Source organism: Chelonoidis abingdonii, chromosome 8 (genome assembly GCF_003597395.2).
Source record: "Chelonoidis abingdonii isolate Lonesome George chromosome 8, CheloAbing_2.0, whole genome shotgun sequence".
Classification (NCBI taxonomy): Eukaryota; Metazoa; Chordata; order Testudines; family Testudinidae; genus Chelonoidis; species Chelonoidis abingdonii.
Window position 1 is genome coordinate 66,574,600 of NC_133776.1, and position 20,457 is coordinate 66,595,056.

Consider the following 20,457-nt stretch of genomic DNA (forward strand, 5'->3'; position numbering starts at 1 on the left):
CCTGCAGCTGTTTGCTTTCCCCAATGCACAGAAACCCTGAGGACAGTACAGCCCTGAAGCAATCAGTCCCCCTTACTCACCATTTTGGGGCTCCTGTGGGTTATGTGCGCTCTCTTTGGTATGGGAAAATTATACTATTGTGAAGACTGTAAACTCCTTCACTGTGTGGGAATAACTGTCTGATATAAACAATGCTGCCTCTGTTAATTGTTGCCTTTTTTGCCTTTCAACAAGAAACCTTGAGAACTCGGCTGCCCGTGTTATCAACAGCTCAAAGACTCCCAAACCTCCGGAAGAAGCTGTGAAAAAGCAAAGAAGACCTGCTGCAAGCAGTTATGGATCACTCTGTCACAGAGAATCAAAAACTGCAGGACTGGAGGGAAAGGGAAAGCAGGATCCGCCAGAAAAACACAGCGGCCAGGAAGAAAAGCACAAAGCAGCTGATAAGCATCCTGGTGCGCCAAGCGGACTCTATCCAGGCGCTCATAGCCATGCAGGCAGAGCACTACTGCGCCGGCCCCACCTTCGTCCCAAAGCTCTTTCCCTTGTGCCCCAATGTCAGCTCAAAACCCTCTTCCCCAGCATCCAGGTTCTTACCACTACTAGCTGCTTCCAACACCTGTATGTTCACCAACCAGCCATGAGAACGACGACCCCTACCCTCTGCACTCAACCCCCATCACCATGTAGTATAGGCATCCTGAAGTGCAGCAGTCATTGCACAGCACTCCAGACAGGACATATTCAAACCTGTGACTGTACAGTTCCCCACCCCACCCCCCTGCCCTTTTAGGTTCCCAAAATGTTGTGTGTCTGTCAATAAAGTTATTTTCTTTTCAATAAATGAATTCTTGGCTTTGAAAACAGTCTTTATTATTGCAGAAAGTCAAAGATACCTTAGTCCAGGAAAGAAATAGGCACTGCAAATCAGCTTAGGAAGCATAGATTCCTACTAACATTGTAACCACTGCACTTCACTCCTGTGCAAGGCATCAAACATTACTGTTGGTTTTCAGCCTCAAATTCCTCCCTCAAGGCATCCCTAATCCTTGCAGCCCTGTGCTGGGCCTCTCTAGTAGACCTGCTCTCTGGCTGTGCAAATTCAGCCTCCAGCCATTGAACCTCAGAGGTCCATGCCTGACTGAATCTTTCACCCTTCCCATCACAAATATTATGGATAGTATAGCATGTGGATATAACCGCGGGGATGCTGCTTTCCCCCAAGTCTAGCTTCCCATACAGAGATCACCAGCGCCCCTTTAAATGGCCAAAAGTACACTGAACTGTCATTCTGCACTGACTCAGCCTGTTGTTGAACTGCTCCTTGCTGCTGTCAAGGCTTCCTGTGTAGGGTTTCATGAGCCACATATTAAAGGGTAAGTGGGGTCTCCAAGAATAACAATTGGCCTTTCGACTTCCCCTACTGTGATCGTCTGGACTGGGAAGAAAATCCCAGCTTGCAGCTTCCTGTACAGGCCTGTATTCTGAAAGATGTGTGTGTCATGCACCTTTCCAGATCTGCCTGCATTAATGTCCATGAAATGCCCAAGTGATCCACAAGTGCCTGGAGAACCATACAGAAATACCCCTTCCAATTAACGTACTGGGGTGCTAGGTGGGGTGGTGCCAGAATAGGAGTATGCGTCCCATCTATTGCCCCTCCACAGTTAGGGAAACCCATTTGTGCAAAGCCATCCACAATGTCCTGCATGTTCCCCAGAGTCACGGTTCCTCTTAGCAGGATGCGATTAATGGCCCTGCAAAGTTGCATCAACATGATTCCAACGGTCGACTTTCCCACTCCGGACTGGTTCCCGACCGATCTGTAGCTGTCTGGAGTTGACAGCTTCCAGATTGCAGTAGCCACCCGCTTCTCCACCAGCAGGGCAGTTCTCAATCTCGTGTCCTTGCGCCGCAGGGTGGGAGCGAGCTCAGTGCACAGTCCCATGAAAGTGGCTTTTCTCATCTGAAAGTTCTGCAGCCACTGCTCATCCCAGACTTCCATGACAATGTGATCCCACCACTCAGAGCCCAAAAGCGCCGTTCCACGGTGCTGAGCATTTCCATGAATGCCAGAAGCAATTTAGTGTCATACACGTCAGGCGACTCGCTATCATCCTCGGACTTATCACTTTGGATCTTAAGGACTAGTTCAACTGCCAAACGTGATATGCTGGCAATACTCGTCAGCATACTCCTCAGCAGTTCAGGCTCCATTTTCCACAGAAATCGCACTGCACAGAAACGGTTGAGAGAGTCAAGATGGCGCCAAACATGGATGGAAAAACAGGGATTGCTGGGATGTGAAGCGATGCATCACGGGGCATCGGGACAGGAAGCAGAATGACCCGCCCCCTTCCCACAACACCAAAATGGGATGAGGTGCTCTGTGGGATAGCTGCCCATAATGCACCACTCTCAACACTGCTGCAAATGTGGCCACACTGCAGCACTTCCCTACACAGCTGTACGAAGACAGCTGTAACTCCCAGCACTGCACACTTGCAAGTGTAGCCAAACCCTTTGTTTTTACAGTGGGATAACTAATGGAGGTCAGATACCTGTTATAAAAACATAGTGGAAACAAGACAGTTCAGTTTTAGTGCCAGGTAAGCCAAATGAGGTCAGTCAAAGGCGTGGTGGGGGTGGGATAGTAGTGTATAGTGCTGATCTTGCCTAGCTATATCATGGTGAACACTAACTAACTTGTTCTCACATAGGATTTTACAGCAAGATAAATCCTGTGTTTTGTTGTAAATCCTTTTTCAGTGAAGAAAAAGCCTGAATGTCATTTAGCAATGTACAGCTGTCCTGGAGAGGCAATCAGTTAATCAGCTGTTACTTTCTGACCTAAAGTTACCTGGTGTTCTCCTTTCATTCCTTTCTTCTGTCTTTCTAGTTCTTTTTTTTTAAGCTCCTCCCCCAGTAGACTGGAGCAAATATGAGTTTAGTGTGTGGAGGGATGTAGCTGCTAGTATGCTTTCTCATTAATTAGATTTTGGCCTACTTTTTATTTGTGGATTCACAACCTCGAGAGGTAGCTCTTGGTATTTGGAGAGAAATAGTGACATTTCAGGTGTGTGACTTCAAGAATATATGTCCTAGTAACTACGTGCATGACCATGCTCCTGTGCAGAACTCCAGGTAACTTTATGTCGTGCAGAATTAACCACTTCACAACTGTTTGATGTGCAAACAATCGGAGGGGGAATTAAATCTTCAACAGTCAGTTGCAGTGAGATGACACTGAATCCTTGTTAATAAGCACCAAGTATTGAGGAGAGATTGCATGTCTTCTCTGTTATATTCTCTGCTTTTATCAGTTGGTCTTGGTTTTGTTTGTTTTCTACAGGGCAGCAAATTAGCTACATACTGGGTATCTCTGTGCTAGCTTTTTCCTTTTAATTTCCCGCTTTTGCTACCATTAGTGAAATTATGCCTGTTAGCAACTGCAAACTCGTAGGAAAAAAAATGTAGTGTGGATGGGGCCTGTATGGTCCTCAAATAGGTTAACTTTCTTTAAATAATGTAAAAAACTCTTTTGGGAAATAAACTGAAAGTGATTCCCCATGGGTGCTGAAACTTTAGAGATTTATCAGCAAAACACACTATTTAAATAAGCTCTGACAGACCCCAAAATTGCAAAATTTTAATTTGCACTGTTCAAGATTAAAGCATTCCTGAAGGCTCTGTTACCTTACTCTAGCAGCTGCGGTTGGGGGACAGCAAACCAGAGGCTTCAAGGTAATTGGTCTTGAAAGTAGCTCCACCTTCACACAGGTTTGAATGCAACTGTATATTCAAAATAGGAGGCAGAGAACATACCTTCTCTGACTTATCAAGGACAGCAATATAATGGAAGCTGTGACTATTTGCTGTCCATTCAGTCTGCTTATGTAGTCTTGGAGCAGTTTTTCCCTTCTGCCAAAGCTTCCTCCATGAGGAGCGTAAGCACAATCTGGAAACCTCGCTTGGTCTCTCCACAGAGTGACATCCATTGCAGATCGGCTGAATGTGGACTTTGCCCTCATTCACAAGGAGCGAAAGAAGGCTAATGAAGTGGATCGCATGGTGCTGGTGGGTGATGTGAAGGACAGAGTGGCCATTCTGGTAGATGACATGGCAGACACCTGTGGCACCATCTGCCATGCAGCAGACAAGTGAGTGAGGAGTTTGGGTGTAAACTGCACGATATAAACTTGTTCTTGCCTAATAGCTACATCGCAAATAACGAACTTGTAATGGAGTTACCCCGACAATGATGGGTTTGGGGTCTTGGACTGTGAGTCAAATAAATGTCAGTAAACAGTGAGTACAACTCTCCTCAGTAGCCCAGTTTTCAGGGCTACATACAGATTTGCACTGGTTTAAAAAGGCACCTTTAATGGCACAGATTTGTGTAAAAAAAAAAAAAAAAAAAAAAAAAAGGCTTCTGACTGTCATTTCATCAGTTCTGCAGTCACTGTAGACCCTGAATTTCCAATGTAAAACACCTGGCAAAAATCTTAACCTTCCAAATCAATTTTATTGGTTGTAAAAAGAAGATCTGTACAAGTGCCTCATGTTTTGCAGATACCTTTGTGTTTGCCATGCCACTGGCAGTCTAAATACTGTATGTAGAAGTACTTCTTACCAAGGCTGTAGATCTGGTCTTAAAGCCCAGGGCTGAAGACCAAGTTCTTCAAATACACAGGTTGCGTAATAAAAGCACCCTGGGATATACTTGTTTCGTAAAACTGCTTCAACCTATGTTGGTCAGCTAATGCCATGTCTTGGCATCTCCCTTGATCTGAGACTGCACCCTCCAACCAAACCATTAACTGCATGGGAAACATCAAGTAGTAGCCCCTTCCCGTGTATTGTGGGGACCCAACCCCCACTCTTCTTCCACTGCTCACCTTACAAAACTTGCCTTTTGACCCTGTCATATTTGTTCCCTTCTAGGCTTGTATCAGCTGGAGCCACCAAAGTTTATGCTATCCTAACTCATGGGATCTTTTCCGGGCCAGCCATTTCCCGGATAAACAATGCCTGCTTTGAGGCAGTTGTAGTCACAAACACAATACCGCAGGAGGACAAGATGAAGCACTGCTCCAAAATCCAGGTGAGGAGCTACTTTACTTTTGAGCTTGACAGGGTTTGAGGAGTAGATGGTAGGTTAGGTTGTCTGCTTGCTTTCCTTTTTGGGAAGAGGTATTTGGGCTGGTGCATATCGTTGGTCCTCTTAAAAGTGACCTGCAAAGCCAAAGGGCCAAACTCATTTTTTCCCTTCTCTAGAAAACGGAGAAGCCTGAAAGGTCATTTGAAAAGCTTTTCTGCTTTCTGTTTTAGAAACAGATCTTGCCTAACCTGTTTCTCCTGAAATCAGAGAAGTTACTAGGTTCGGGGCATGAGATACAAAGCAAGTGAAACCAGATTGAGGGGAATCTAATTTTTAGGTAGGCCATAAACCAGTTGGAAGAGAGGATCTTAAAGATTCTAACATCCTGACTTGCCCCTTCCTTTAAGCACAGAATTCCTGATCCACTTGTGTGCATCCTCCAAAGGAAACACCTGGCAAAACAGGGATGATGGGACTTTCTATTGCTAGTACTTGAAAAGGAAAAAAGTCTTGAAAAGCCTTTCAGATTGAAAAGGGCGCACACCTATATTTTTTTTTTCTCCTCTTGGGTCCCTTTTATCCTTCCTTAGCTTTTATAGAATTTAATGTTCAAAGCATTTACAAACATTAATTAAAATAGATGGAATAGAACCCTGGCAAATGTATTGTGTACCCTGCAGCATGTCTCACTGTTACCCACTAGGAGTAGTCAGGGTGACCCACAACAGGCCCATGAAGCAAAGCTAAAGTGCTTTGAGTGTTAGACAGATGGTTGGTGTCTGCATTCTCCAGAACCTTTTACTAATTAATCCAATGCCTCTGTGTGGTGGGTATTAACCCCTCTTTATTGACGAGGAATTGAGGCATTGTTTGTTTGCCCCAAGCTTATATGACAAGTTTGAGGCAGAGGTCAGTACTTCTAACTCTTTGCCCTGCTGTGAACACTAGCAAACACCACTGCACTGCGATTATATTGACAAGCAAGCTTAAGGCATTTCCAAAAGCTCCTTAGAATTTTTAAAATCTATTTAGCTCCTGTCTCACTTTAAAATCACTGTCAGTGGGACAGTCTGAACGTTCAGTTGCTTAACTTAACACCTTCTAGGTGGCCTGTGGTGGAACATTTACCAAAATAGCTAACCAGAACAGTTATGCCAGGATAGTTATTTCACTATAAGCCCCTATGTAGACAGTTCATCTGGAATAAGAGCATCCACACACGGAGTTATGATGGAGTAACTATTTTGGTAAATTTCCAAGTGTAAACTAGCCCTGAACTGTGGAATTCATTGCCCAATGAAGTTGAGGTCAAGAATGTAAAATTTAAGAGTATCCAGAGTTGTCATAATAAATACTAACATATTTTAAGCCTCATGCTTCAGGGTTTAAGTCAATCTCTTTAACTATTGAACAGAGGATGAGATCTACTGAGAGGGGAGATTTCCCCCCATCTTTCTATGGCAGGGTTCTTAGAGCTTACTCTGAAGCATCTGGCACTGCCACTGTCAGATAGGACACTAGTCTAAATGGACCTCAAGTCTGATTCCATCTGGCAATTCCTGTCTCACTCTTAGATAAGGCAGGATGGAACAATTTGCAGGAGTACCTTTAGAGTGATATGAAATGTGGTATCCTGACATGCCTGCTTATTTAGAGATTTTGTTGTTTTCCCTGTATCTGACAGTCTGCTACAGATCTGCTTATGCTTTGTAAGGGTGGGGTTGTGCCTTGAAGATTCCTCATGGCTTCCCAGCCACGCTAAGGCCTTGCACAGTCTTCTACCAGGTGACTGATACTTTTTCCCCCCTACAGGTGATTGACATCTCAATGATCCTTGCAGAGGCCATCAGGAGGACTCATAATGGGGAATCTGTCTCCTACCTATTCAGCCATGTCCCCTTATAACAGATGCTGGCTGCTGCTTGTGTGGCTTTTTTTAAAACCAAAAGTTGTTCAGCTGATTATAAAGTTCATTAGAAGACTCTGCTTGTTCCAGTGCAGCTCTCCACAGCTCCTCCTCTGCACACATCAGGCTCAGTGAGTCTGAGCCCAGTTCTGGGAGGGAGTAGGGTGGAGGGCACACATCTGTAATGCTCAGGCTCCTGCCCGTAGCATCCCACTGTGATCTCCTCAATAGTTTAAGCTTCCAGTAGTACTGAGTCAGCACTGCAGATCCCTGGAAAGCAGAATTGACATGGCCACTTGCCACAACCTTTTTTTGGAGGGGAGGTTTTGTCTATGGGGAGGTTAGACTACTTTGCATGCATGCCTGGATTTTTTTGTATGGGAAGTAGAACTCCTAAGGACATGCTGGCCTGGAACTACAGCAAGAGTCCAAGGGATTGCTGACCCACATCACTTATTCTGTACCTGACAAAGCCCTTAACAAGGTGGTATAAGGAAGTCTTGCATGTTGACCAAGTTTCTGACAAGAAGTTTGGCGCTGTGGGGTGGGATGGCAGTTTCCTCTTCCAGAAGGAGATCAAGGATCTGTCACCTGCAGTCTGGGATGCAGCATGTTAAAACCCTGAATTCAGATTGTTCTGCTGAAGAAACTTGTTGCCCTCTAGTTTTCCCCTCCTTTCCAGTCCATTAGTGAGTCTAGCCTTCCTGACCTGTATGTTCCTTGGACATGTATCTGTGGAGTAGATCAGATGGGCTGATATATTACTTCCTATTAGAAGTTTTATTTCCATGCATTTTAGTCCCATCTCTCATGAAGTTTCTGATGTATTTTGTTCTGGTTGCAGTATTTGCACCCCACCTTTACTTTTTGCTATGGCCGATACCAGAATCCGCCATCTCTACAAAATCCTCTCCCCCCCAAGGAATCTTGGGAACGTTAATGGAGGAAGAGGTAGGCTGCAGGACTTTGGAGGCCTTAGGAAGTGCTAAGAATGGCTGAGTCAGCCAGCTGTTCTTCACCTAAGGTGCTCAGTGATAGTAGGTCAGGTGAGACTTGTTCCCTCTGCAGCTTCTATTGACATTTTCTCAATGTCACACTTAACTCCAGGCAGTAACTTTCCTAAAGTGGGAAGAGAAGAAACAATCAAGCCTAGAGCTGTCTCCAGTGCTCCTGCCTCTAGAATAGGCATCATCCAAAACTTGAATGCATGGTAGTTGCACCATCCCACAATAAGTGGTTAAGCCAGTCTTTCCTGGACTCTTACGAGGTAGCAGACCAAGCTGGTTCTTGTATGCATTTTGCTTTTATAAACAGTCTTCTCTAACTTTGGAGATAGGGAAGGGAGTTATTTGGAGTCACTTGTATCTACAGCCAGTGTCAGGTGAGAGATTTAATGGGTGGCAGATAAGTGTAGCTGCAAAAAGCCGGCTGTCTAGATTTGGAGTGATTCTTTTAGTTGATAGGTATTGTGTCTTTTTTAAGTAAGATTTTTCCCTCTCCCTCCCTTGAATTTTTGTCTTGCAGTAACTTAAAACCCTACACTGTAAGAAGTGGCGGCGGCGGCCGGGGGGGGAGGGGGGTTGTTTATATAAGAAGTTGATGTTTGTCTGGAAAGTGTGTACCTTTGCTTCTTTGCTTTGCATCCTGCATTGAGCTCATCTGAGGTTCTATCCAGGACTTCTTCCTCCTACTTCAAAGCTCCTGCTGGTTCACTGCCAATACATTGTGATCAAAAGCCAAGAGCAAGGACATCAAAGCAGTGTGAGGATTTTCAGCAGCATTTGTGTTAAACTAAAACCTCAATGAAGGAATTAAACTTTTGTTTAAAGAAAAAGAATTACATAGACTTTTTTTTGTAATTTGTAAATGCTTATAAAACACACATGGTGTTATTGAGGCTCTGTATGTGCTGTTATTGAGAGCTTGAGCATCCATAGGTTGGTGGAGGACAGAAGAACTTTCAGTTCTTTTGTAGTAGCAATATACCACTCATGTGGAAGAAATATTAGAGCCTGGGTACCTTTGCTAGAGGATGCATTCGTTTCATATCAGATACATCTGATCTTAGCCAATTCAGTAAACATGGTAGCTCAGCTAGTTAAGTTCTGGGTGCTAAATGCAGTTTCTGTTCTACTTATATAGTTCCCATCATCGTATCTTGAGCAGTTGTTCTGTCTTAAATACCACTTGGATATGTAATGACATTAATAGGATTAAAATAACAGTGAATTTGAAATTGTTCACTAGCCCCTTTTAAGATTGTTTGCTTCCCAGGTTTCTTTGGAAAGAGATGAGGGTACAGGTAAGTTGCATGACTGTCATAGTAGTGACATTAAGAACCTTTCTTTACTGCACAAGGCACTGATTCACATGAAAAATATTATGGAGGGAGTTGGGAGAATCCAAAAGCCACTTGAAATGTACTGCCTGCCCTCCTCCATTGCTAGCAGGCACACCAATTCTGCTTTAAACAGTTTCATTGTGCATAGGTAGAACTTAGTGATTTAGCAGCACTGAAAAGCACCACTTGAAAGGGAGGTATTGATTAAAAATAGGGCTGTCAAGCGATTACAAATACAGTAACTCCTCACTTAAAGTTGTCTTGGTTAACATTTCATTGTTATGTTGCTGATCAATTGGGGAACATGCTCATTTAAAGTTGTGCAATGCTCCCTTCTAACATTGTTTGGCAGCCGCCTGCTTTGTCCACCTCTTGCAGGAAGAACAGCCTGTTGCAGATAGCTGGTGGGGGCTTGGAACCAGGGTGGACTGGCAGCCTCCCATCACCTCCCTGCTCCCCTAAGTTCCCTGTGCAGCAGCTGCCCAGCAGGCTATCAACTGCAGGCAGTTCAATTGCCCCTCCCCCCACTGCCATGTGTTGCACCTGCCCTCTGCCTTGGAGACTCCTGCTTGCTGTGTCGGGGAGAGGGGAGAAAGAGGGAGGCTGTCTGGGTGTCCCCTTACCCCATCTTCCATAGATCATGGGGGACACACAACAGGGCTCAGGATGGAGGGAGCTTGCAGGCAGCAGCTGTGGTCTCAGGAAGCTGATCTAATTAACAAGGCAGTATACTTAAAGAGTAGGGTCGGTGTACTTAAAGGGGAAATGCAGGTCTCTGTCTGCCCCCTCCCTCTATTCCTGCTGTGTTGTAGAGTGTGAGAGTTAACCCTTGAGGGCTCAGCCAATTGCTAGTTCATCATTTAGCAGTAAGGCATTCCCTGGAAAATATCCCACCCTCTGACTTCTCCACTTCAACCAAGCTTCACAATCATCATCACTGTGTACCAGTATTTGTTCGTTTGTTTAAAACTTTTGTGTGTGTGTGTGTTTATATATACATAGTCATTTGGTGAAAAAAAATTCCCTGGAACCTAACCCCCTCGTTTACATTAATTCTTATGGGGAAATTGGATTCGCTTAACATCGTTTTGCTTAAAGTCACACTTCAGGAACATAACTACAGTGTTAAGTGAGGAGTTACTCTATTAACTGCAATTAATCAGTTTTAAACTGTTTCACTGTTAATACCATTTATTTAAATATTTTTGGATGTTTTCTGTATTTTCAAATATAGGCTGGAGGTTCTAGGCTTCAGCTCCCCTCTGGACATGGGGCTTCTGCCTCCCTCCCTGCCCAGAGGTATGCTGTGTTAAAAAATTGATTTTGTTTTCAGTTAATCGCAGGTGTTAACTGATTAATTGACAGCCCTCGTTAAAACTATAGTGCGTGATATTGCTTGGATGGGTGTGGGCCTCCACTGGATAAAAGAGCACCATACATCGGAGACCTATAGTGAGAGCAACTAGATGTGATTGGCAAGACTCCTAATTGCTTCATGGGGTTTCCCTGTTCAAAAGCAAAAGATAATATATACCTATTCTATAAGGACATTCTTGTTGCCATACCTTTAAGGGACACAGCTGCTTCTGGGTGACTAGACTCAGATGATGCAATCATATAATTAATTTAAGAGGTGCAGATGTCTCAATATAGATTTGCATGTCCATGATTCTTCTAGTGAAATTAAATCCCTCTTCTCCCAATCCCCCTTACATTAGTTTGAGTGCAGTAGCACCACTCAATGCACATTGTGCTCTGTGCCTAAATTAAAACCCTTTTTCCTGCATTTGGTTCCCAATTGGCCCTGTAGTGGTCTGAGCCCTTAAATGAATGTGAAAGGTGCATATTTCAAATTTAGCAGACAGTTCTCTAAGTGAACTACATGCCACGTGCATACATGCTGTCATTTACTGAACATCATCAGCTTTCCGTGTCTTTACCATACAGATCCTGGGAACATCTTGTTGCAGAATGATGCCTTTTGGAAGGTGATACTATACAGAAGGGGAGCCTATAATATAAGCATGAAATGCCAGAAACTTGTAATTCTTCACTGCCTCTTACTTCCTGTACCCAGGAGTAATGGTGCACTCGGCTGCAGTTAAAGAACTGCACAACTGAGTGAAAGGCTCAGTCAATACAAAGCACATCTCTGAAAACGTACCTATTCTCACAACCCTGTCTGAACCAGAATGTGACCTCACTAATGGCAGAACTCTTGTATCCCTGCTATTTGATTTTTGCAGAATGGGGCAAACCTGAAGCTGTTCACATAAGAGCAATGTAATTTGCTCCTTGCTTTCTTCCTTTTTGGTAGGAGAGCAGATCTGTTTGAACACCAGCTGATTTTTCTGGACTCCAGTGCGATTTATTGAAACTCAACAGGATGACTTCAGCCTATAGCAAAGGACAAATGTTGAGCAGGATCAACGAAAGCCTAACATTTTTCACCTAGAACACGGAGCAAGTCAAACAAAGTAAATGAGAAATGAGCTTATGCCAAGTTGTAATACATGTGAAAGTTTGGCCTGCTGTAAAAGCTGCCTCTCGAGTGATCAGTTCAGTCCCTACTGATGGAAGATTTTCCCCCCTTATTTTGCACTCTACTCTTACATCAAGTTGCAAGTTTGACATAAGTTCTCCAGTGCCCAGCATGTGGAGAAGGAGAAATATTTGAAGTGGTTGGTTTGTGCTCTACCCTTTCTCACAGGCCCAGCTTTCCCCATAGTAAATCCTCCTTTCATTTAAAAAAGTTTGCTGGTCCATGTGCAGAGGGCTGGAGAAAGCACAATCCCATGTCTGATCACATGCAGAGAAATCCTGTTAACTGGATGTTCCTGGAAATTGCCCATTAATGGGATGTGTCTGAGCCCTGACAGACTCAGACTTCACTCTAATTTATGAATATGATTCACAGTCGTTCTTTGCTCTCATTCGAGATCCAGGTTGCTTCCATTTTTTCTTGTCTGTCAGTATCTTGCTTCCATTGCTATAAATTAACATCAGAAATGAACTATGAAGCTGGTTCCTGCTGAAGAAATCAGAAATGCTGTCATTTAAAGCAAAATTACCCTGCATCTGTGCAGACACAAAAATAGTGGCTTGTGAGAGTGAGAAAACCCCATGCCCAGGAAAAGCTTGGCCAGTAAAGCAATTTCAAGGGCTAGTTTTAAAGCTTTTTGTATTAGTGGCTGATTTTGGATGGTCAGACCTCAGCAGCTAACGCTCCACAGAATTCACACGTTGTAACCACATTTATTACTGTAAGCACTCTCCAGACAGTCTTCTCTTTGTCTAGTATGTGCTTTGTTGGAAAGGGGGGCTCACAAGCTCTAACACAGCCTACAATTGACACAAGAAGAGTGTAGTGCTGAATCCCTGCAACCCTGAGAGTGAACTAATGCATTACAATCAAGGTAATATAATGGTTTCCATGCTGCTCCCTGAGCAGCCATTGGCCAGCTGTGCTCCAGTATGCTTAACTCACTAAGATCTTGTGGCTATTCTTGCTGATGCCTTAGTCCCTAATGCATCCCAGTTGGTGAGCTGTAATATGCCTGTCTCTGGCTAATGCTGAAGATATGTTCCTGAGTAGCAGTGAGGGCAATCAATGAGATTGTGGCAGGACGGTGTCTCTGTGGAAAGAGGATGTGGTAACCTAGCTCTCTATTTCTGAGGGGCTGCAAATGACATAAGGTAACATAAAGCATATTCACCATCTGCAAAGGAGAATGAATTGAGAGCAAGCCAGGAGGGAGAGGCAGTGTGTGTGTGGAAAGCAGGAACAGCTGGAGGATAAACACAAGGTAAAACATTGGCACTGTATTTCTAAAAGAGGGTTTCTTCTGCCTCCCCTTGGCTTAGTGATATACTCCCCCCCCCCTTTTAATTGCTTAAAGAACTGAAGCCCCCTCTTACCCTGTTAAACAAACCTCCTAAAGATGATCCTAAGTGAACCTCATCAGTCCTTGGTTTTTGATTGCCACATTCTCTTCTTAGCGATTTAGTGCATAAAATTATAAGGGTGTTTTTATGCTTTCCTGCCCCCAAATCTAGCCTTTTGCAGAGCAGTCTGACTAAAATACCCAATCTGAAATTCCTGGAGGAAAGGAAGGCGGGAGCCCCTCCCCAGCCTTTGATGTTGGATCTGATTTCCCTTTCTCTTTCCCCCCACCTCTCCCCACACTGGTTCTGTGGTTAGGGTGACCAGATGTCCCAATTTTACAGAGACGGGCCTGATTTTAGGAGCTTTTTCTTATATAGGTACCTATTACCCCTGAGCCCCCTCCTGATTTTTTACACTTGCTATCTGGTCACACTATTCTGTGACCCTCTGCAAAGGCTGAGGTTAGAATGGCATTGTGTGGGGTCCACATTCATTGTGTGGCATTGAGTCTGGATCAAATTTGCTCAATTTATAAATAAACTGTGGTTCTTTTCCCCCCATCTGGCAGTCCAACCAACTCAGTCTGGGATCTGAGTCAACTTACTACCCCAGTCACACAATCTACTTCCTCTTTGCACCCTCACAGGTGATAAGACTGCAGCCTCAGCTGATATTATTTGGGGCAGTGTCAACACACATTTTTATTCGCTATTATTTGATACAGCCCGTAATGTGCTAGTATTTTCTAGACCCTGAAGAAGACACTATCCCTGGCCTAAGGAACTCATGGTCTAAAGACAGAGTGAGACCAACTGAGGATGGAGAACAAAAAGAGGGACTTCATATACAGGTTACCAAGATTCCCCATATGCTGCATGGCTGAAGTGGAATTTTGAAGAGGGACGTTGATATGAATAGGGTATGGGCCTTATGGACAAGAAGTTTGGTTGCCCCATGCCTAGGTACCCTTGAGGAAGAAGGCCAGAGGCCCAAACTCTCAAAGGGATTTAGGAGCCTAAAGAAGTAGAAAGGCTAGAATACCCACTAAAATTCCTAGAGGAAAGAAAGTAGAGCCGCTCCCCAGCCTGCAACGACATTGGCTTCATGTGTAAGAAGCTGACAAACAGGTGGACGTGGGGGCAACATGAAGCCAAGGATTTTCCACACTTACTACACACTACTCTAATGGCCTTACTTTGGTGCACCACATTAATATGCTTGGCCCATTTTCCAAAGGATGCCAAAATTTGAGGACAAGAAGGACAATTAAATTTGTCCACAGGATATTCCAAATAAAATACTCCATCATTCCTTTTAACAACTAAATCACTACTGGACCCAACATAATTCAAATCCTTTTGTGTCTCACAATTTAAATAAGCTGGATCTCTAAAATATGGATCCTCAAATTCATTTAAATACTTAAAATTTGGCTCACTCTCATCCTTAAATAAATTATTAAAAGCACTCCCAGTAAAAACCATTAGTAAAATCAATAAAATCTCCTCACCTTGGTCTCTACTACTACAGTTCTCAACTTCCTCCTCCACCACTCTTGGATCAACTGGTGGGACCAGATACTCAGTCTCATATAACTGAGACATCATTTGCGTCCCTCCTGTTCTATCCATAGGTCCAGCGAACGTATTACTCCCCTAATATATTTAACACTGCCAACCGGGGCATCAAAGCCGGCAGCGGGGGCGTTTTTAACCCGGTCCAGCGCCAATCCGGTATATGAATCAAAATTCCTTTTTTCCATAGCTAAAAGATATACCCTTCTCAGGGGGAAACTCACCCTTACCGGGGGAAACTTACCCCTACCAGGGGGAGTCTAACCTGTACCTGGGGGAGGCTACCCTTGCCAGGGGGAGTCAAACCCGTACCTGGGGGAGTCTAATCCGTACCTGGGGGAGGCTACCCTTACCAGGGGGCCAAAAACAAAGGGGTTGCCCAACCCCACCACACACCCAAAGGATGTGGGTCCATCCTCCGCAATCCGCCTGGCTATCCAAGCCAGTTACTGACTCTCACCACGAGGAGGTGGCGGTTGGACTTGCAATCCAGAGGCTTTCCTCAAATGAGGGGTCCCAATCAGCATAACCCCGAGCTCTAACAGGCGTGGAGTAAAGACTCAGATCTTGGTGGAGATTGCCCCTAGTGGCTAGGCTCACGCCCATCTCACACCTCACCAATAACCCATCCTCTCACTACCCTTAGGCAATGTAACCGTCCGAGCTCAGGAACTGAAAGGGTCCAGAGATGCATGGAGAGCCATTAAGAGAGTCATGGTCGTATAAATGGGGGGAGCAGAGTTATACAAGCTGGAGATGCTGACAAGAAGTTTAACTTTGATGCAGTAGCAGATTGGGGGGGGGTGTCCAGTGAAGGGATTTTTTTTTGAGAGATAAAGGAGTTCAGCTGCATTTTGTATGAACAGAAGGGGAAGTGCATGTGTCTGTGTGTCAAAGTAATATGGTAGGTGAGACAGATGCTGAGAAGGAGAAAGCAGCAGGATTTGGATCTGGCCAAGATGTGTAGGGAAATGGAGGAGGATCCAGGCCCAGGGAGGATGGTGGCAGTGATATCAGTAACAGAGGAGAGGCTGTGGAGATGGATTGAGAGGGAAAATCAGGAGTTTGGCTTTGGTTGCACTGTTTCCATCCAGGAGATGGCTGAGATGCAGGCTGAGAAGTGAGAGTGGATGGGAAGAGAAACTGTCCCTGCCCTGAATGTACAATTGGAAGCACACTCTCTGAGACAGCTGTGTGCTGCCATTGTCATCCTGGGATTCTGCCAACTGCTCCCATCCTGCAAAGACTTCACCTGACTTTAGTGAATCTGTTTGCATGTGTGTGAAGTTGTGCAGCTGTCTTTGCAGGAGCAGGGCCTAGGTGTGTCACTGGTATCCGTGTACCACCCGGGTCATGGCACAATTAGGTTCCCTAAGCAGGATGGGTGAATAAGGACTGGGGAGGAGTGGAATGCATCTCCCCCTTCCCCTTGCTGGAGAGCTTGCACTCAGCCCACTTCCTCCCTGGGGTGACCTCCCTTGCTTGTAGCAGAGCTGCAGCAGGGAGGAGTTTGACCCATGGTGCTGAACTCATGTAGTTACCTACCTACTGCTAGAGTGGCAACCAGTCAAGTTTGTTTTTATCACTAATGGGAGCAGAGGGGGCTCAGACCACTCCTATGGAGCAGAGCTGTTGAGTCAGAAGATGCCACTTTGGCAGGGACTCTTCAAAGCAGAGACACCTTGCAGAAGAGTTGTCTCTCTAAAAACTTGGGCAAGGTGGAAAGGAAATAAAAAGAGGTGGGGTGAGGGAAGGCATGGTTTGAAGAGTTTTGTGCTGCAGGGGAGCTCTGTTTCAATACAGTTGTTCCCAGCAGCCCTTTAAATCAGCTTCCCAATTCACTGCACTCAGGTAGCCTGTGGAATAAGACTCATCCCATCACTGCAGGAAGCTTCTAGGTAAGATCTCAGAAGATAAGAGGAAGTGATTACCCCCAAAAGCTTTTTCTTAGGCCATTCACAGCTTAACCACAGCCAGAAGGAAAGTCTGCATTGAGCCAAAGTCCACCCTGGGGTAACCTCCATTGACTTCTATAGAGTTGCAGCAGGGATGAGTTGGGCCCATGATGCTGAACTCATTGTATCTACATGTCATCTTAGATCTGAAGTCTGTTGTGGCAGCTGCTGCATGATGTGATTTTTTTAAAAGTGCCTTTAAACAAGATCCCACTTTCTTCATATCATTATTTGTATTGCAGTAGCGCCTGGGATCTAAGGGCCTGAACCAGGACCCCATTGTGCTAGGCGCTGGACAAACAGACCAGTCCTTGCCCCAAAGAACTTCCAATCCAAGTATAAGATGAGACATTGGATGGAAACAGACAGATGGGGAGTACAAGGAAACAATGGGACAGCAGTGGGAAGTGTGGGGTAAAACCCCACTCCACTTACCATGTGAGAGGCAGCAATGCAGCATTGCCTCCGTACTGAAGGGATGGGCTGGTGTTTGCCCTGCCCATGCCTGTTCCCTGCCGCTGGACTGCTCAGGAGGAGGTCGCCAAGTGGTGCTGTGCAAGAAGCCCCCACACCCAATGCCTGTTCCCCCACCCTGCACCGTGGGACTGCAGTGAGTCTGCCATGTGGCCCTCCACAGCCACTCTGCCGGATTCAACCATATGTTCCCCACAAACTAATGCACACTATCCAAAAGGCCGGGAATTAGAGGCCTGATCCAAATCCTATTGAAGTACAAGGAAAAGTTCCCCTAGGCTTCAGTGGGCTTCAGATGAGGCCCTAGATACCTGGGTTAGCTCCAGGGAGAAGGAATGTTTAGCTTCCATGGCACAGAGGGTGAGCCCTGGGATGTGACTGTACAGTACCCAACTCCATGGAGACTCAGGCCTCTCATTTCCTACAGTGGCAGAGACTTCAGCCAGACCCAGTGCTCTGTCAGGACAAACTGCCTGATGGAGGTGATTCTAGGAAGCCACACCTAGCTGATAGAGGAACAGTGGTAATCTGGGGTAGAGACACTGCAAAATCTTATCAAGCTACATAAGATACCAGACCTCCACAGAAAGGACCATTGCACTGATGCCTCTCTCTTGGGGACGATTGGCTCCAGCTGATTATAGGGTAGATGCTGATAACAAAGAGACAAGGGGGAGCAACAAAAGGTACATGCTGGGACTTCAGGCTGCTGCCATGAGGCAGCTCTGCTGGAAAAACGCATACAAAAGCTTTGCCCCCAACATGGGGAAAGAAGTATATAAGGAAACATTAGTGCTCATCCCATAGGAAGGAAGGGATAAAATGAGGCTCTCATGTTAGCAGAGACCTGGGGTAAGACAGGGTGGGTGGTGGAGGAAAGACAGAATATCACTCCTCCCACTGACCAAGGGACAGGGCAGTCAGTGTTCCAACGTGGCCTGGGGTCAGTGTTTGAAGAGGGGTCATTTCTTGTGAATTAGTTCCAGGCAGGAGCAAACTAGTCAACCAGACAGTAATACACCTTTCCAGCTGGTGAATAACTGACTCACTTGCCCCATAGCCTTCTTATAAACTCTTATGGGTTTTTTCTACCTGATCCTAGTGGCTAAAGGAGAAGGTCTCAGAATGGGGGACAAGGCCAGGATGCAGCACGGAGACCCTGAGAGGAGGGAGGAGGAAGAGAGAAGGTGGAACTCCAGGAGTTACAATGTAGGGGCCATCTCCAGCTTCCTCTCTACCCTTGTTACCTTCCCCATCTACAAGACCATCTTCCGCCAGCAGATCCATGCCTTTTCCATACAGGAGGCCATACAGCAACTGCGCCAGGAGGGCATGCGCCGCTTCTACCGGGGCCTCTTCCCACCACTCTTGTCCAAGACGCTCCAGGGAACCCTGTTGTTTGGCACCCATGACAGCTTGCTGCTTCTCCTCACCAGCAACCCTTCTGAGCCTTGCACGCTGGGGCAGCGGTGGACAGCAGGCTTCCTGTCTGGCTCAGTAGAGGCCTTAGTCCTGAACCCCTTTGAGCGGGTCCAGAATGTCCTGCAAGATGGACGGAAAGATGCCAGGTTCCCAAACACCCGCAGCATCCTGCAGGAATTCAACTCATATGGTCTGAAGGAAAGGCTGGTTGTAGGCTACTACCGTGGCCTCAGCCCCGTCCTGCTGCGGAACAGCCTGGGCAGTGCACTGTACTTCTCTTTTAAGGATCCCCTCCGTGATGACCTGGCCACGAGGGGCTTACCTAGCTGGCTCCCTGCCCTGGTGTCTGGCAGCGTTAATGGGACAGTGACTTGCCTGGCGCTGTACCCTCTGAGTGTCCTTATTGCTAACATGCAGTCTCAGGTTGTGGGGAGGGATCTCCTCGGCCTCTGGCAGTCTGTGTGGTCTGTCTGGGAGTCACACGGGAGGAAGCTGACCCTTCTCTATCGGGGCGGCTCCCTCCTTGTCCTCAGGTCCTGCCTGACATGGGGTCTCACCACTGCCATCCATGACTTCCTGAAAGAGAACACAGGACAGAAGTCCCAGGAGGAATAAGGGGAGAGGCCAGAGAACCATTGGCCCTGACATGTCTAGTGTCATGTCTCAGAGCCCTGAGGACTTTGAATGGGATTTTGCTTGTTTACAAAGAGGCCCTGAAGCTCATAGTCAATAAAACTTGAACACACAAGCTAAACCTCCAACCTACAGGTCAAAGGTCATTCTCTGAGGCCATAGTTTCAAGATCAAGGAGCAACTTTGAGGAGGTGGGAGGGTCAAGGGGACTTAATCAATCAGAAAGTTTCTTGGTGTTTTTTTTTTTTAAACAGCCTTTTAATAATCTGGAGTTTTGTGTTCTGTGGCCACCAGGAGTGAGCCAAACCCTGCCTGCAAAAGGCTGATCTGATCATATGTTTATGGCAGTGCCCGTGCTCTCCTAGTCTAAACACATGATGGAGAGTCAGGTGAGCAGGGTTCTGTTCTGAGCTGTGCCACTGTGATCTCGTAAAAACATTTAATATCTTGTGCCTCATCTTTAAAAACAGGGATCATAGTATTTTCCTGTTTAAGTGCTTTGAGCGCATGGGTAGAAAGTGCTACAGAATTGCAATGTGTTCACGTATTATTGCAAACCATAGATGAAACATGCACTGTCCCTCCTATAAGAGAATTTCCTTCTATGTTCATGATTTCTTGAGCACCCAACTGAGCTAAACCCTAGACACCAAATTCTGTTCGTGCATTTGTACTTGTGCCTCTGATTAGTTCAACGCTGAGGATACGGAGAACAGTGGAAAGTGGGCTGATGTGGTGAAGCTAGGCCATGCAGTTTAGGTTTGGCTATTCATAAAAGGAAGAAGTTGGTGGAGCTGCTAGAAGGCAGGCTCCTTCAACTGGATTGACCCGAAGCACAAAGCAGAAAATTGGGACTCTCCAGCTAATCTCTCTGGAAGTGGCAACTTATAGACTCTTGGGTGAATTTCTGGCTCCACTGTAGTCAATGAGATTATGAGAATATGGGGGGCAGGATTTCAGGCCATGTGTGTTTTAATTGTCAGTTCATGTAGCTACAGAGAAGGTTGGGGTGAAGGTTATGGTCACAGCTGAGTTCTGCAAGGTTTCATGATCCTCCAAACATCCTTCCAGAGTTCAAAGCTGGGCTTGGCACAGGACCGTTCCTGCTATATGTGAAGGGTGATCTGCCTCTGCTAACTGCTAATGTGTGCCCATGGTGCTGTTA

The 20,457-nt window shown here is 45.7% G+C and overlaps 2 protein-coding genes across 3 annotated transcripts in view; both read left to right on the plus strand.

Moving 5' to 3' along the window:
• PRPS1 (phosphoribosyl pyrophosphate synthetase 1) overlaps nucleotides 1-8,841 on the plus strand; it is a 33,724-nt gene extending 24,883 nt beyond the window's left edge. Inside the window, exons 5-7 of one of the 2 annotated variants that reach the window (XM_032772140.2) lie at nucleotides 3,987-4,160; nucleotides 4,945-5,104; nucleotides 6,914-8,841. In XM_032772140.2, coding sequence (XP_032628031.1) covers nucleotides 3,987-4,160; nucleotides 4,945-5,104; nucleotides 6,914-7,006 — 427 coding nt within the window. In that variant the 3' untranslated portion in view covers nucleotides 7,007-8,841. Of the gene's footprint in view, nucleotides 1-234; nucleotides 849-3,986; nucleotides 4,161-4,944; nucleotides 5,105-6,913 lie in introns of those variants that run through there. The other variant, XM_075068721.1, reaches the window with a different exon arrangement.
• Nucleotides 8,842-12,899: 4,058 nt separating this feature from the next.
• SLC25A53 (solute carrier family 25 member 53) lies at nucleotides 12,900-19,685 on the plus strand. The gene is made up of 2 exons (XM_032772180.2): nucleotides 12,900-13,154; nucleotides 18,340-19,685. The coding sequence occupies exon 2, from the start codon at nucleotides 18,363-18,365 to the stop codon at nucleotides 19,272-19,274; it is 912 nt and encodes a 303-aa protein (XP_032628071.1). The 5' UTR covers nucleotides 12,900-13,154; nucleotides 18,340-18,362; the 3' UTR covers nucleotides 19,275-19,685.
• The last annotated feature ends 772 nt before the right edge of the window (nucleotides 19,686-20,457 follow it).